At 28.8% G+C, this 17,515-nt stretch overlaps 1 protein-coding gene across 1 annotated transcript in view; it reads right to left on the minus strand.

Annotated features, from left to right (window-relative positions):
- LOC132934358 (tyrosine-protein kinase transmembrane receptor Ror-like) overlaps positions 1-4,198 on the minus strand; it is a 54,406-nt gene extending 50,208 nt beyond the window's left edge. Inside the window, exon 1 of the mRNA XM_061000666.1 lies at positions 3,507-4,198. Within this exon, the coding sequence (XP_060856649.1) occupies positions 3,507-3,540 (34 nt within the window). The 5' untranslated portion in view covers positions 3,541-4,198. The remainder of the gene's footprint in view (positions 1-3,506) is intronic.
- Positions 4,199-17,515: the final 13,317 nt, after the last annotated feature.

A 17,515-nucleotide genomic window follows, 5' to 3' on the forward strand; every position in this document is an offset into this window, starting at 1 on the left:
TGAAATAAATATAGCTACCTACCTACTCTGAAATCTGAATATTATGTACACAGAATTAATACTTTTGAATAACAGCAGTCGTACTGCCATAATTCAATTTTTAATACTACTCGACAATATTTATTTATTTATTTATTTCTCCCCGTCAAGTGACAATAATGGGAGGCTTCTTATTCAAAATTAGAATTTTTTCTAATCCGTTACACAATGTGTATTTCTTTATGTAAAATAAAAAAAAAATTTGTTTATTTACAATAGAATATTATAAAATAGAATCCCAAACATTTTAATGATTTCAATTTACTCCATATCAATATATAAATAATTGATCCATATATATAACAAATTACAGGAATACATTATACTCGAAATATACCTATATTATAATATTATTATTATAAAGGAAACGGTTTCGTCATTAGCGCCGTATTTGTATAATATCAGTTGTCTTGTTTTCTCCGCGTCGATTTCGGGGTCAAAACGAATGAATGGGTAAAAGACGACTCCATTCATCGCGAATAAAATGCGTGTGGACGAGACCTATTATACATATATACAATGCACGTGCCTCTAATATTGTTATACTATATAGCTAGCCGAATTCAGCAGTTCGATTGGCAATACTCGCAGGCCATAAGTACATACTATAATATCCGAATCCTTGTGAAAAACAGTACCTGCAGCTCTGAATATAATATAATATGTACCTATAATATTGAAATATTTTGGAATACAGTCTTACTGCCATAAGTTATTTTGAATACTACACAACATTGTAATAATATAAAGTCCCAAAAATGTTAATCTTTTCAATTTACCTCATATTTTGAATCATAGAATGACATAGATATAAAAAATTAAAGGAATGGATTCGGCGCATATTCCTACTTATATTATAATATAGTAAATGAAAGTGAAGCTCTGTTATCGGAGCGGCTGCCAATAACTATATGGTTATAGGTACATAATAAATTCGTATAATTAAATCACAAAATAAAACGTTGCTATGGTGTCCTATCCTCTCCTTTACTGTCTACGATTCATGTGTATAATATTAGTTGGTTGGATATACAAGCAGCAGTATCTAACTATAGTAAGTTCTACCAACCTGGACCTGACAATGATTATTAATGATTGAAACATTTATCCGTAGAACAAATGTTAAGAATGTGTTAAATGAGTATTATTAAAAACTCGGTTAACGTAATAAATCAGCTATATAATATTATTATATTTTAGTGTGTTGATCGATGATGAGGCGGAGGGGTAAATAATATACAGTATTATACAATTCATTTATCTAAGCTTAAAAAAAAAATTACAAAAAAATACTCTCGAAAACAGTGTACGGAAATGTCTACATCAATCCGACTATCCAAGGAGGTAGGATCCAACACTAACGCGAGCACCGAGCGGCATTATAATATTATCATTCAATACGAACAGCGTCTTTGTGCAGGTATATTATTATTATAATAATTTATACCGTTTGTGCAGAATATAATAATATGTAATAATATGTATTGTTGGTAACAGCTGCAACAATACAATATTATGTATGGTCGTAAAACACGTACATGATATAATATTATAGTATATAGCAAAAGGTGCCTACTCCATATTTTAATGGTATGCGTTGGCTCGGTTCGGTGGAAACCGTAAAAATACTAAAAGTTCATCGTCTTCATCGTCGTTTTGAAAACACAACAACAACTGAGGGCACGGGTTCACGGGCCAGTGATAAGACACTGTTTTCCACTCGAATTCGAAAAATAACAATATTATACAGATAAGAGCTGATATGGAAGAAGGATTAAAACGGTGAAGCAAGATCTGTTAATAATGAGACTCCGTAATGACGTTAGACATTTAGAGTTGATATGCATATTTTATTTATCGTACGTTGCCATTCCTCGTAACTAATCATTATTTATTGTTACAAGTAAAATGTAAATTCATATAACTCGGCCTCTTCGTATACATATTATTATGAACGTTTTCAAACGGTTTTTTTTTTCACGGTTTTAATAATAATAATTGTATTCATTGCGCATATATTATATTGTCAAAGAAACATTTTCCACATAGGTAGTAGATACCCGGCACGTAGGTACTCAACACGGTTGTTTATCGATTGCATAATTTAAATTGTTTTCCTATTGTACCGGTTTTTTTTCATTTTTGAACACAATACAACATTTAAATTGTTACATTAGAGTTTTGCTCCGATCTCTTGATATCTTCGACGGACAATAATATACAATAATAATATTATACAATACATCATACTGTTTACAATAACAACTTTATAGGTACCTACTACAGTACTACCTAGTACCTACCAAGTTTGTATACAGTATTCATTAGGCTTCAGTGACCTACTAATGTAACCAATGTTTACTTATTTATAATTATGTTTGCATATTATTATATAGTAAAACTAAAACATCACAAAACTTTCCACTAAGTAGGTCGGTAAAAAAATACACAGGTAAATCAATATTATGATGTTTACGTTATTTTACGTTAAGTCTTTAATCATAATATTATGATTAGATGAAATATATTATTGATTATATTATGTACGATGTGCCCATACTTACCGTACCTACGTATGATCATATTATTACGTACGATTCGATACAAATATAAGTATACCTACGTATACGATATAGGTACCTACAATACAACAATTAGTTATAGTAGATACATAATATTATTATTACAACATCTACAAACCTTATAACCTTAACACCTTCCTATAACTAACTTTTGAATCAGCTATGAATAGATCAGGTGATTAGATTTAAGTCAATAATAATTATAAATATTTAAAATGTTTCTATCACCATATTATTACACTATAAGCAGACTACAATATCGTTGAATTTTAATATCCGAAAATGATCAATTCGACATTTTGATTAATAGTGTACAATAATAATATCTGAATATACTTACAGCGAGTTTACATTCGCCGTACGATAATATAGACATAACATAATAGTATACCCACCAGTACAAACAAACGCACATAGGTACCGGAATTGATTTAATTTTGTTTGCAAAACTTTTCACGGTGCGCCTATCTATAATGCGACGCACATTCGAATTGAACAAATATTTGTCCGTTAAAATAAACGAAATATACAAAATTTAAAATGGATTATAACAAAATATTTAAATTTATTTTATTTGTTTATAATTATTAAGTAAAATAAAAAAAAAACAACACACGAGTGACGAAAAATAAATAATATACGTAACACAATATTTATATTTTCAAAATAAATATAATTATTTATCGTGTGATTTCAAAAAAAAAAAAAACACCGTCGGTCACTAACCGCGATTGGGACTAACCAATCGTACCGAATACGAAACCGTAAAACTAATAGGTAATAATAAACCGAAATACAATTATTAATATTTTATTATGTTTATATTACGATATGATATTATCATTAAGGCACTATAATTATTATTAATATGTATTTAATACTGACCTTTAGCCGATCTTTTCTGGTGACCGATATGCATGGTGTCAATTTTCTGGTACTCGAATGCGATTTTACAATGTCAAAACGATGCAGCGGCTACTGCTTCTGCGGAAGTGCAATTTTACTTTTCACTCGCGTCGCTGTATGGGAACCGACGGGACATTGATGCATTTCACTGCGCGTTCGGCCACGGAGAATCGAACGGAATAAAAGAAAAATTGACAAAATCGTTACGAATGAAAATAAAAAATAAATATCAAAAAACGGTGAAAAACGGTGAAAAACGGTGAAAACGAAACTAGAAACGTACCACAATCGCACTAGGTCGGTAGCACGGCGTTTGCAGCAGTGCGTCGTGGGCGAGATGACGTCGAACTGATCACGCGGACCTATCGAAACGGTTTCCTTCCTTTATCGTTTATTAATTATCGACGTATGATAATGTTATTATTATTATTATTACGACGCGTTATCACGATTTAATCGCCGTAGGTATATTATTTCATTTTATACTATAAAGTTATTATCCGTCGAGCTGGCGTCCGGAATAATGATAGCGATGATATATTGGTAGGTATATATATTATTATAATGCGGTGCCTATACGGATCACGGGCGGTGGGCACGGCCAGTGAATCATAAGTGGCGATCGGTGGCGGTCTATCTCGCGTGTGATAGCCCGAGATCGAAGAGACTATATCATAGTCGCGCGCATCGATCATTGCAATGGCGTTTTTGTATTACTATATGTTGTCGTCGTCGTTCTTTTCGAGACGATTATAATTGTCATCGGGTGGGGGTGGGGGGCGTGTGTGTGCGATACCGCGTTTACAATACGCCGCCTTCGCCGCTGCATTTTAATGTATATACCATTTATATACATTATCCCGCTGTTTCTACTACCACTACCACAGTACCACCTCCACCAACCCTATACCACCACCGCACTACCGCCACCACTGCAGCATACTACCGCCCCTGATGCAGCAACCCCTACTCGGCACTATTGCTGCTGCGTATTGTATCCGTCTCACAAACGTACAGCAGAAACGCACAATCAATTTCGTATTTATAGTTTTAATATTAGCGTGAATTGACCAATATTATCAAACTACTTAGGTATAAAAGTAAAAACATCATCTTTACCACATATAAACAATTTAAAAATGCTCGTAACACGTTTGAAAATCAAATTATCGCAAAAAGCTGACGTACACGGACCAAAATTATTATACTCTTGCCTTTGATAGTTTGATTATTATTATTTTCGCATGGCATTTTGAGCAACACGTCATACAAAAAAAGTTAATTCGTTTCCGTGTAATTTACCTCGGGAAACGTCATAGACAATAATAAGGATGGCTAGGAAATTTTAAGATATTCGGCTGCTGTATAGGTATTATTCTTATAACCTCACTGCAGCAATCATGAGAATCACCAACTTTGCGTCTGATGATGATACGATTCGCTGCAATACTAAAGATTGACAAAAAAATTGTTCTGCCGAACGCAAATTTTAAATGTTGCGTACGCTTGCAAGATGGGCGAACACAACACATGCGGCGGTGTATGGCGTTCTCTTATTAAGTCGTATTTTTTATGTTTAATGTAATAATATCGCACCTCTGCACGTTTTGTATAATATCATATATTTTACCACCCCCACCAGGTTACACGGCCAGACAATATTGTTTATAATTGAAGAGGCGTTCGAACGATAGGAGTGTCTTGGGGTTGATTGTTTTGGGTTTTGTTTTATTATTATTATTATTATTCTTTCGCCCTACCCTCTTGTCTCTGAATCATTATGTATAGGCGTTCCGACTAATTAATAATCATATACGTGTGTGCGAGCGGATCCGTGACGCGTGTGATGGATGTATAATATGCTTCTAAATGAAAATTGTTGTGCTCCGCTGTTTGTATTTTCATTTTTCTCCCACCTGATTGTAAATAATTACCATAATATATTATAACGGCTAAGGCCCCGTTATTATGTCATGAAGTCGCGGCTGATGAGTTTGGATAATGAAAATATTATGTCGAATTATAATAATGTTATGATAGAATATTATGTCAATATAATATGTTGTACCTAATGCATGCATTATATAAAAAAACGACTTTAGTGTTCTCGAGAAAAGTATTTTGTTTTTATGAGTGCATTCTCGGTAATAATTATTTTTATATTTAAACGCGAATGTGATAAATTTGTAGACAGTTGATAGTAGTTAAATACAGTATGACATTAAAAACATAATCGGTGAAGTCGTTGAATTTAAGTTTTTTATTTTAAACATTTTGTTCTCAAATAATGTATACAATGGTATTGATAATAATAATAATAAATAACTATACCTAATAATTATTATTTAAATTTAGTATTGTTACTTTATTTTTATATAACCAAAACATAAAAGGAATTTAAAACAAATTACAGTATAAATACATTTTATTAGTTTAGTGTCTGCTTTATTAAAATACAATTATAAAATTGTTTTTTCTAAAAGTAAAATAATAAACACAGAGTGCACTATATAAAGAAGCCATCGTAAATCGATATTTTCGGTAAATTACAAAACGTGAACGAGTTCGTATTTGGGGGATAAATCCGACCACAGGATTGTATATTTTGATATAAAAAAAGGTCGCAGGAATAAATAAGTAAACCTTAGGGTTTCAAATATATATACGCGCAAAAAAAAAAGAGAATACCGACAAATATTTTTTATAGAAACTTAAAATAAAAATAAAAATAAGAAAAATATCGAAGAAAACATTTTTATAATTCAGAGTTTCTTTGCTTCGGTAGATAGGTACTATAAAAACTAAATTAATTAAAAAATATGTTTTTGAATAAAACTTTTTGCCACACATTTCTTTATCAAATTGCAGTATAAAATTGTATGCAGATACTATAAATTATAATATCGCTATAATATATTATGTATGTGTACCATTATTTAAGAAAACAAAATATGTATACGGAACTCCTTGAACAACAACAACTACAGCCGTTGTTATATAGTAATAAACTACCTTAATAAGCTTACATTAATTCGACGAAGATATTTTGTCGGTCCCTTATTTTTCCGAAGAACCTACCTATAACTATGTACCTACGCATATAAATACTTTGTGAAATATGCAATTTAAACATACCAGAAATATTATACTTATCTGCATACTGCTTTAAAAACATTTCACGTTGACGTCGTTATGGCATGTCATATTAAAAATAACCTAATTTAAGAATATCGCAAAAATATAAAATCGTCCATACTTCGGATATTTAAAGCAAATCACATTCCTGTATTATACATTTTAACATTGTCATGCCGATATAGGGCATCATCGTCGACGTGTCGCTAAATTTCTAATCCTAAAATATAAATAATTTTTTCTCTTACTGAAACGGATAATAATTATGAAAACAGTCAAACTAATTATTTATTCGTTATGTTTCGCGCGATTAAAGTTTATAAAAACTGATTTAAATACATTTATTTTATGGACTTCACATAAACTAATCACATATTATATTATTATATATGTATACATTGCATTATTATTTGTACATAATATTATACTGAACTACAGTAATATCAACTGCACATTTAATTAAGCGGCATATGACATTATAAGTTTAATTACATGAGTATAATATTATTATGTGTATTTATCGTTGCTCATATATAATATAATATACTTAGTATATTACATGCATTGACTTGATAATAGATCTATAAATTATCAGGTCTATGATTATATGTACAATTAGTTCAAAATTAGAGATCTTACATATTGTATAATTTAATATAGGTTTTGTACATGTATACGACGGTAAACAAAAACGAATACAATTATAATATTATTGCTCTGAGTTTTATTTTTCTTATTTAATTATTCTAAAAAAATTGATTATAAAACAATACCTATATCTATCGCCGCAGGTGTGTAATCAACAACACAAATACGTCATAAAGCAACGTCTCGGTAGAATAGTATTTTGATGTATTGGTCAATTAAAATGTAGGTAGGTACTAACAGATTATAATATTAAATAAATTAGGTATTCAAACTATTAATATTGAAATAATAATATTCTGTCAATATAGTATTGTATGCCCTTTTATAATGCCGAGTAGTCTTTATATACGCATCATTACTTAAGACTAGCTATATAGCTATTGTATATATTTTATACCAAGAATAAGTAAACAACTTTAACTTTAACTACCTAGCAATAAACTGGATTAAGTTAAGTTGATTCAAAAACCAACACAGTAACCATTAGACGTCAAGTTAAAGGTAATAATTAATTATTAATAACCTTTGTCCGATAAATTGTCCAATAATATAGAACAGCAACTCCGACTCAATTATTTGTAGAAAAATAGTTTTAACTGTGCGAGTAGGTACATGATCTGTATTACGGATTATTATTTAAAATTGTTCGTTATATTTTAAAAGTTTAAACCTTATCTACAACGCCAGAGGTCATGTGGCTACATAGGTTCACTATAGCAATGAAACCAACGAAAAAAGACATAATATTAATTATATGTAATTTGTTTGGAATGTCTAAAATGCAAATAATAAAATATCCATAAGTACCCGTTTCTGTGTATATTTATGAGTAATTACTATGGATGATAATACAGTGTAGATAGTGACCATGTGTATTGGATATTATCAAATATTATCTTATCTTATTGTTTAATAAGATAAACTATATAATAAATAATATAATAAACTATCGATATTTTTAATGGCTCACAGACGGTGCCGCGTTCTTTACAGCTAACATGTGTTGTCCCGTACTTACATACGCGCAGGATACAGCAATACAATATTATAGACAAAAATATGGGTGGTTTTTGAGTGGTCAGGTAATAACAGCTAATAAACTCCTAAACTCCTAAATGGTTTTTGCAATATTTTACAGGAGAATATTAATCTATAGTAAAATATATTATATTGGCATAGTATTCAGAAATATTATTGTATGATTGTAGATACTAAATTATTCTAGAATGATTAAAGATTCGAGTTCGTATTATACGAGGTATTATACACAATATAATGGTATACAATTGTTTTGTACCGGTTGTATATAAAAAAATATAAACATTAGGTAGTTAATAATATTAGAAAATGATTTCTATAGCACTACCCACAAGGTATATCAGAATTGATAGCGTGACTTTAAATATAAATTTGCTCTAAAATAGTTTTTGTATTATTGTGGTTTTATTTATTTCTGAAATTATTAAATTAATTGTTATTGACGTCAAAAAAAAAAACGTTGTTGCACGCCTCCGAGCAATGATGACGACGACGTTTGGCGGTCGAAAACGCTGCCCCAGACGGCAATAATAGTAATAATAATAATAATAATAATAATAATAATAATAGTAATAATAATATTAGCGGCCTGCGGAAAACAGTTATTTACGGGTGTACGGTGTACTGCGCAGCGAACGTCAAGTCGAGTTGGCCGTCTACGACGTATTTTTATTATATCATTATGTCCACAGTTATTATATTATTATACCTACCCTATCCTCACGGGCCCTATGGCTGCTACGAGTTACGACTATAACGCTAAGCCTAGATTAGTGTTTGTATACATACGGGACGGCCGCGTGTGGAAACTTTAATCGTTGTTACGGTTTTTTTTCGAAACCCGATTAAGTTTTCCGACATTTCGAAATCGGGTACGTATACATCAATATTATACGCACAAAAGACCTCTTTTTCTTGTCAGTATTATCAAAATTACGTTTCAAATACACAAAACAATATAAGTAGTATAATACAGTAATGCGTATCATAGTAAACTCCCATTTTAGTTTGCAAAATATTATGTGTAGTACCTGAGGATCGAGTACGATATTAGAATGACGTTTATGTATACGTTTCTGCAGAATTGACGTTTTTATAATTTAACTGTTGTGTAATTTAGCCCCAAAGGTGATTTACCGAAATATTATGTGAATGCGGTATTTTAGATTATCATTAGTACAAAATATGGTGTATAATATGCTTGATACACTTAGTTGGAGCTGCTGAACCACCGGGTTTTTTTTCATGAGTTTTATTATTCACATGCATAAAATATAGCTTATATTAACGAAACTGTATTAGCCCACTTAACCCTACAACTGTTTTGAAAATAATATTTCCACGCGTATTATAATTATTAATATATTAATGTATAAACAATTGTAAATATATTAGAAGTGTCCATATTCCATTCATAACAGGTCAGTTTCAATGGAAAATGTTAAACTTGGGAAGGCTTGGCCCTCTATGTAGCTCAAACTAATGTGTATCTGGTATAGTGGTATCTAATACCCGGACAATAATGTGAAATTTATATCATGGTAAATCGATAAACTATATTATACGAACGGAGGAAAACCTTTTCATAAACATTTTTCAGCTTAATTTAATTCACCACACCCTTATGTTCGTATCATCAAATGTTTGTCGATAACTGAAGAACATTCTTGTCTAAAACATAATAGTAAAAATATGTATAGAAAACTTATGAAATGATTTCGAGGAAGGGAAAACAAATTATTCACTATTTTGTAAAAACAATGTTTACCTGAAATTTCAAGAAAGAAAAATATAAACGACATTTTTTATTTATATATTTTATATTTAATACTAAATTTGAAAAGTTTTTGAAAAGTTCGATGACAGAAATCAGTTATAGGTTTAGACAGGTATCTTATTATACCGGTAATACTTGTGCTCCAGTGGTACTAAAAAAATAATTAACATTTAAACATAGGTATATTTTATTATATTCCTCGAATATGTACTTATACTGCAATTTTAGCTGTTCCCATACCCATAGTGCACTGGAGGTTTCAAAACATACCAGCAACGAACATTATAATATTATGTAATCAACGTATAGTTTTGTAATATGTGTACAATGTATTCGTTCTGTTCTAATAAAACAACAATTTAAGATTCATCACAGAGATATCATTTAGTACCTAGTACAGACATATAATAAATGATAATATGTCACATGATGATTGTTATATTATTTTATTCAATTACGACATTGAATTGTTCCACATGAAACGTACCCTAAACAAAGTATCGATGTTTCAATTTTTCATAAAATACTAATAAATTACTAAACTTTTAATTTTTGCATTCTATAAATATAATACGTTCACACTAGGATTATATAAGTATGTTTTTTTTCCATTCCCTATAATTATATACAGACATGACAGTATATGTATGATACAGCCACCACGATTAGTACACAAACTTATGTGACCTCATTAATATACAATATAGGTACTCTTTAAATTCGCTGTCATCGTAATAAATTCGCGAGACGATAAAATTATACAACATTAGATTTTCGCAATACTTCCTACTTTTATCGCTGCGTTATAAATTCCGCATTAGTATGTTGTTTATATTACGATTGTTTACAAAGTAAAGTGACAGTAAATTATCTTAATATATTGCGAAAAATATTAACATAATTATTGGTACTTGTCATTTTATTATACTTAAAACTATAGGTGATGAGTACTGGGACCCGGGGTGGATCAGAAACTTATGAAAGAGAGGCGAATAGGGATATATATGAGGGTCATAGACCGCGGTAGCTCTCAAAATTACCTTTTTCTATTCCCGTTCTCATCAAACTACCTAGAGAAAAATGTCCAGTTGCCCTCTGCAACATATTCTAATCGGGATAGTTGAATTGCACTTGGATTAAAAAAAAAGGTGTTTTCAACAAAAATATTTTATATTGTTATTTTATTTTATTATAGCCTGCTAGTTGAATTAATAATTAATATTTTAAATTACAACAAAATAACTAAAATCGTTATTTTTATTTGTTTCTATGGTGATAAACAAAGCGTTAGAAATTAAAATCCTATTTTAGCGGTCATTGGTGGCTTTTCCCGTGGCATATAACTATTGAGAAATGAGAAAATCGAAAAATGACCTCCCTAAAGTAGATAAGATACGACATGTTGAAATCGAAGCACTCCTTCTGGTAGAAATTGTGTATACAAGATAATAATAAATAAGCACCATTGTAAGACCACTAAATCCCTCGCTCCGCTCAGAATCTAAAATATGAAGTTTTACTTAATTTGTCCCGTTAGATTCTGAGCGGATCGATGAATTTATTTATTTTACGATGATTTGTGTTTTTTTTTTAATTTCTACACTTGACTCCTTTTAAGCTTGCATGTTTAGGGGACATTTACAATTTTAAATTTTTTTAGTATTTTTTTCTAAAAATGTCAATAAAATGTTTTTCGCTGGGTCAAAAAGGATGTAAAGATATACTTGTAGTTTATACAGTAGTTGAAAAATATTAAAAATAAAAAGGCACATTTTTTTAAAATCATTTTAAGTTTGAATTATGACAAAATGTATTAAATTTAATAATGATTTGTAGTTAAACATTTATAAAATGTTCAACTTTTATAGCTAAAAATGTATCAATTAAAACAAGGTTCACGTAAGTAGGTTATCCTGTAACCAAAAAATAAAAAAAATGTATGAAAACAGTTTTTTTTTGTAGTATTAAATGTATTTAGATATATGTTATATTTAAACAAAGAAGAATGATTTTAGTTATCTGTTAAATTTTAAAAATATTATTCGTTTATACTTGAAACTTCTAAAGTATATTATTATATACAAATAATATTAATTCAACTTACCGACTACCGTTCAATTAATAATAATAATAATATACAATTTATAATTTAAAATATCTTCGACTAAGTAACAAACCGTCTCCGCTCAGAATCGTTTTTCGTAAACAATTATATTATAGGTATATAATTAACAAATTTAACACCATCCATTAGGTACAGTGACCCACTTTAAACCTACCGTACAGCAGAGTGACATCAATTTCTCCGTTTTTTTTAATATACATTTTTCATGATTGAAGAGAATAAAATCAAAGATATGGGACGGTTGATCTCAATATAGTTACGACTATATTATAAACTTGAAACAAATTCAAATCTGTTTTCAGAATTCGCATTGCTCTGCTAGATCAATCGGTACGTATTGAAAATAAAACCAAATCTAAATTCCTTTAGATATTGTGCGTGTGTTCGACAAAGGCAAAACATAACCACGCGCTTTCAATCCCCCTAAGACTAAAACACGCCACCAATAGGTTATCACAGAATATTTACTTATATAGTACTATCTCTTTTCTATATTATGATATCTACATATTACACACAAATAATATTATTTTTAATATAAAATAATTTAATGATATTTATAGATTATTAAACGTTTGTTACGTGCGTAGACATTATAATATGTGTGTATACACTATACTAGTAGTGTAAGTTCTACGGCTACATAATATGATAATTATTTATTCTGATAAGTGATAGCTGTAGTCCGGTAGTCGGTCAAACGTATTATCTCCAAACTATAAAACTACTATAAAGTTGCAAACACAATTTAGACACCGAGGTTTTAAAAAAAGCTATAAAAAATGTTAAATAATTAATATGTTAAGCAAAAAATATAAAGTGAAGCCGATCGCCATAAACCGCCATTAGTTGAGACCGAAACGCAAAGTATAGTATAAAACAATATAATATATTGTTATTTTCTAATAAGTAATATAATATTATTATTATGACATTCAAAGACTGTCGACGCGATTTATTATTACAAAAACATGATTCGCAATATTCAGTATTAAATAGCATTGTTGAAGTTGCTTTTCATAATACCTAATTTAATTATTCTGAAAAATGAAAAAAAAACATTGTTTGTGTAATAATGTTTAAAACGATACAATAAATATAATACGTATAGGTACTATAGTTGGTAATATTTAGTATAAAATATGAATGACTGGATTCAAATCTCAAAACTATATTTATGTAGGTGAGTGCCTATTAATGTGTTATCTCTATTTTACTAACGCATGACATTACAAATTGTACGTAAAGTAGAATCTGTTATTTTTAATTTTAGAGCAGGCCCACGGCTATGTGTCTTTAATCCCCTCCCTCCTTTTAAAAAGTTACATAATATTATTATGTATTTATTTAATGTATTTCAACTTAAGTTTTTAATCAATAGTTAATAATTAATAATAAGCAATGGATTTATACATTTAGTAAAGAAAAAAAAAATGGTTGTTCGTGTTTTAATGTTATACTAATAGTATGGTTAATGCATTAGTTACAACAATGAATTACTTAAAATGTAAAAAATATTTTTTAACTTGTCAAATGTTATTGATTATTATTATCATTATTATATGGGTACCTACGTCTGTACGAGCAAGTGATGTATTTGAGTTTCGGTTTTTAAATATACAGCTAAATTTAAATATTATAATCGAGTATTAGTACAATAATTAATTTCACACAATTTATAATCGTTTCACCGCCATAAGTTTGTTCAATGGTTCAAATTAATATAAGCTCAATTAGCCTATACAAAACGCCTTAAGCCAAATTCATTTTATTTAAGAAATATTATGTTGTTGCTGAATTCATCTGTTCTTATATAATAACGTTGTATTGATTATTATTTATAAGTATTTGGATTCAATGTTTGACATATTTTTTCTGTATTTGATTTGATGAAATTATTTGTAATACGCAATGACATTGATTCATTCAATCATTATTCAAACAATATAATATTATACAACGGAAAACTAAGTGAAATAATTTTGGTTTTCGACATTATATATTATAATATAAACAATACTATGAAAGTAATAATATTTTGAATATAAAATTAAAATAAGCCTAGCATAATTTTATATCTTTCATGAATTACCATTTTTACGACGGAATGAAATATAGAAATGCTTTTGTAAAATCACTTCGTTAAACAAATACTCACTCAAAATAATAATATTGAATTTGTATAATAATAATAATTAAATGTATAAAGAGCAATTTAAACTTTTTATTATTTCGTTTTAGTCGATCGGCATTGTAAAGTAAACGCGCAATAAAATCAATTTGAATTAAATGAAAAACGTCATGAACATATTTCATTCCAAACACAATGAAAAAACGCATGATTACTAAATTCGTGGAAAAAAGGGCTGAACGGAAAATTGTCACTTGGTTAGAAGTAATTTTTCAACTTTTTTTTATGAGCATTTGTCTCCGAGAAACCCACGGTAACAATTATTTTAGTCAAAATATTATAATTTTGCATTTAATTTAAGAAACAGTTTCGGGTTAAAACCATCTGGGGAAATCTAAAATAATTTATATGACGTGTTCTATTCCCTGCTCAACTCGAATGCAAGCAATTATATATAATTATATCATAACATTAATGCAGATCATGTAATTACGGTCAAAACTTTCCATAACTACATTTTTCAAAAATCTTGTGACTAATATAAAGTTATATTTTGTATGTTGCGTGATATTATATTAAAAGTTATTGAATTCTATTAAAGCTAATTTTAACTTTTAAAAAGGGAAAAATATAGGTAACCCCTATAAATACTGTACAGTAGTTAACGAGTGTACCGAGGATGAGTCATTGAGTAAGTCATTGTAATGTATGTGTTAAATTTAAATTCAATGATAATAAAGAAAACAATTAGTAAAATAGTTAATGACCTTCATGCGAATATGTGTATCAATCAAATCATAAAAAGTCGATATGTATAAATATAAATAATTAAAAAAACATTGGTGTTAATATTAGTAATATAAATTAATCAATACTATTGTATATCCAGAAAATTAAGTGAAATTTTTAACTGCATAATAATCTTATATATTATTTCTATATATTAATTTGTATTTATCTGTAGGGACTCCGTCCCAACAAGCTTAGCTCAGTTGGTATACGTATCAGATCTTTATAGTATTATAGTTATTATTGTATTATAATAATTGAACTATACTGAAATAAATAAATAAAAATAAAATGATAAATCATTGCTTTCGAAAAACGGTTTTATGCAAAGACAATTGTCATCCTATATTATTAACTATATTTTTATTTTTTGTAAAAATCGTTTATTTAAATGAATATATACAATCTGTACTAGGGGGCACAATAAGTAAAATGTTTAGCATAATGATGAAAAGGACAGTGAAAGACATGAAGGAGCTTTACATTAGAAGCAGCTGAGCTTAAATAAACTATATTTTATGATATATTTATATTACTATTATAGTAGTTTATTTGATTATCAGTAAAACGGTAGGAGGAATACATTTTTGCCGAACAAATTGCATTTACATTATAGTTTACATTGAGTCAAAATAACCGACTTAATACAGCTTGCCATCAAAATCCACTAAGGAGCAACTCCAAAAACAGAGTTACTGCAAAAGTGCCAACTGCCTTCTGATATAATTGGCATACGTTATCTATATGTTAATACATTGATGTATATTATGTATTTTAAAATTTTAGATATTTAAATTGGTTGTAATTACATATTGTACATTTTTTTATTAGATTTAACACAAATTTATTTAATATAAAAATGTACATGTGATATCACCTAAATTAAATATCTAAATTTGTAAAACACAATTTTATGAGCACACCAGGGACTGGAACCTTTTGAGTTTATCGGTATCGATTCCGGTACTGGTTCTCCAAAAATAAAATAACTGTTCTGGTACGGAATCTAATAATTATAAGTCAAGGAGATAATAGGTATATTGCATAATGCATATAACATATATGTATAACTTTGAAATTATTTTTGTTATTATAGTTATTAAATTGTATTGACCTAACATTAATGTCGGTCAAGTTGGTACTAGCAAGTTAGTGCCTTGTTATGTAAAGTTTTGAATCCATGGCAAATTCCAAAAATGTACTATTGAAATCTAGCGAACTCCTAGCAAATTTTTGTTAGTAAGTTATAATATAGTCATAGCATACAATTCGTTTTCTAATAAATAGGTCATAATTCAGTGCCAAATTAAACATTTGTGGACCCCTAGTTGGTTAAAATATTGCCCCACCCCTTCCCCCCAAGAAAATGATAACCTCCTTTCGTCTTTAATTGTATTCAATAATCATTGTATTCTTTATTCAATAATTAATAAAATCAGTTTTAATAATAATCAACTAGTCGTAATTTTAATAAACAAAACAATGTTTATTAAATTATTTCACTAACATACTTATTCATATACAGAAAAATTATTTTTCCTACTAATTGAAAAAAAAAAAACATTTCTCAACAACTAATATAAAAATAAATTAGTATTAAGTAAATAGTAATGTTTAGTTTAAAAAATGAGAACTTCAAATATTGACGGCGGTCGATGCAACCCCCCATGATGGCATGATGGTAATGTATTCGTAACCGCCTGATAATATTATACAGTAAATATTATATCAAGTACCCATTTATAATTTGACAAAATCCGAAAAATGTTTTCTCCTGCATACAATAATATACAGTATGATATTCATACTAACTTTTGTCCCGTTAGTTCGTAAATAAAATTGATAAAATTAATTTAAAAAAAATGGTTTTACGTTTTCGCGGCCCTATAACGTGTAGGGCCGCTAGTTGGGTGGGTTCGCCTGATGGGTAATCCGGCTCTGGGTCATATGATAAAGAATTATAACTAAATCTAGCTGCTAGGACTATATAACTAACATCACTGGACAAAAATATGTTTAGCGATTTACATAAAAATTAATAACTGAAATGTACCAAATGGGTTTTTACTAATATTACTTTAGTTTTGGTGTAGCAAAAGTGTAGGTGCAGTAATGCAGTTACATATGTACAATATAATAAAAAATAAAGAGGGGTTAAGAATTCAGAAAATATGTTGTTGGAAAATACAAAAATTATTATGATTGAAAAGCGTATTGATAAGAAAAATGTAGAAATTGTATTTTGTCTGAAAAATATTTCAAATATTTCGATTGTTAGAAAATGAAGTTTGTAAATAATGTTTTAGTTTAAATATATTTTTGTGATAAAGTGTTTCCGTTAAGTA

This window comes from Metopolophium dirhodum, chromosome 1, assembly GCF_019925205.1.
Source record: "Metopolophium dirhodum isolate CAU chromosome 1, ASM1992520v1, whole genome shotgun sequence".
In the NCBI taxonomy this organism is placed as follows: Eukaryota; Metazoa; Arthropoda; class Insecta; order Hemiptera; family Aphididae; genus Metopolophium; species Metopolophium dirhodum.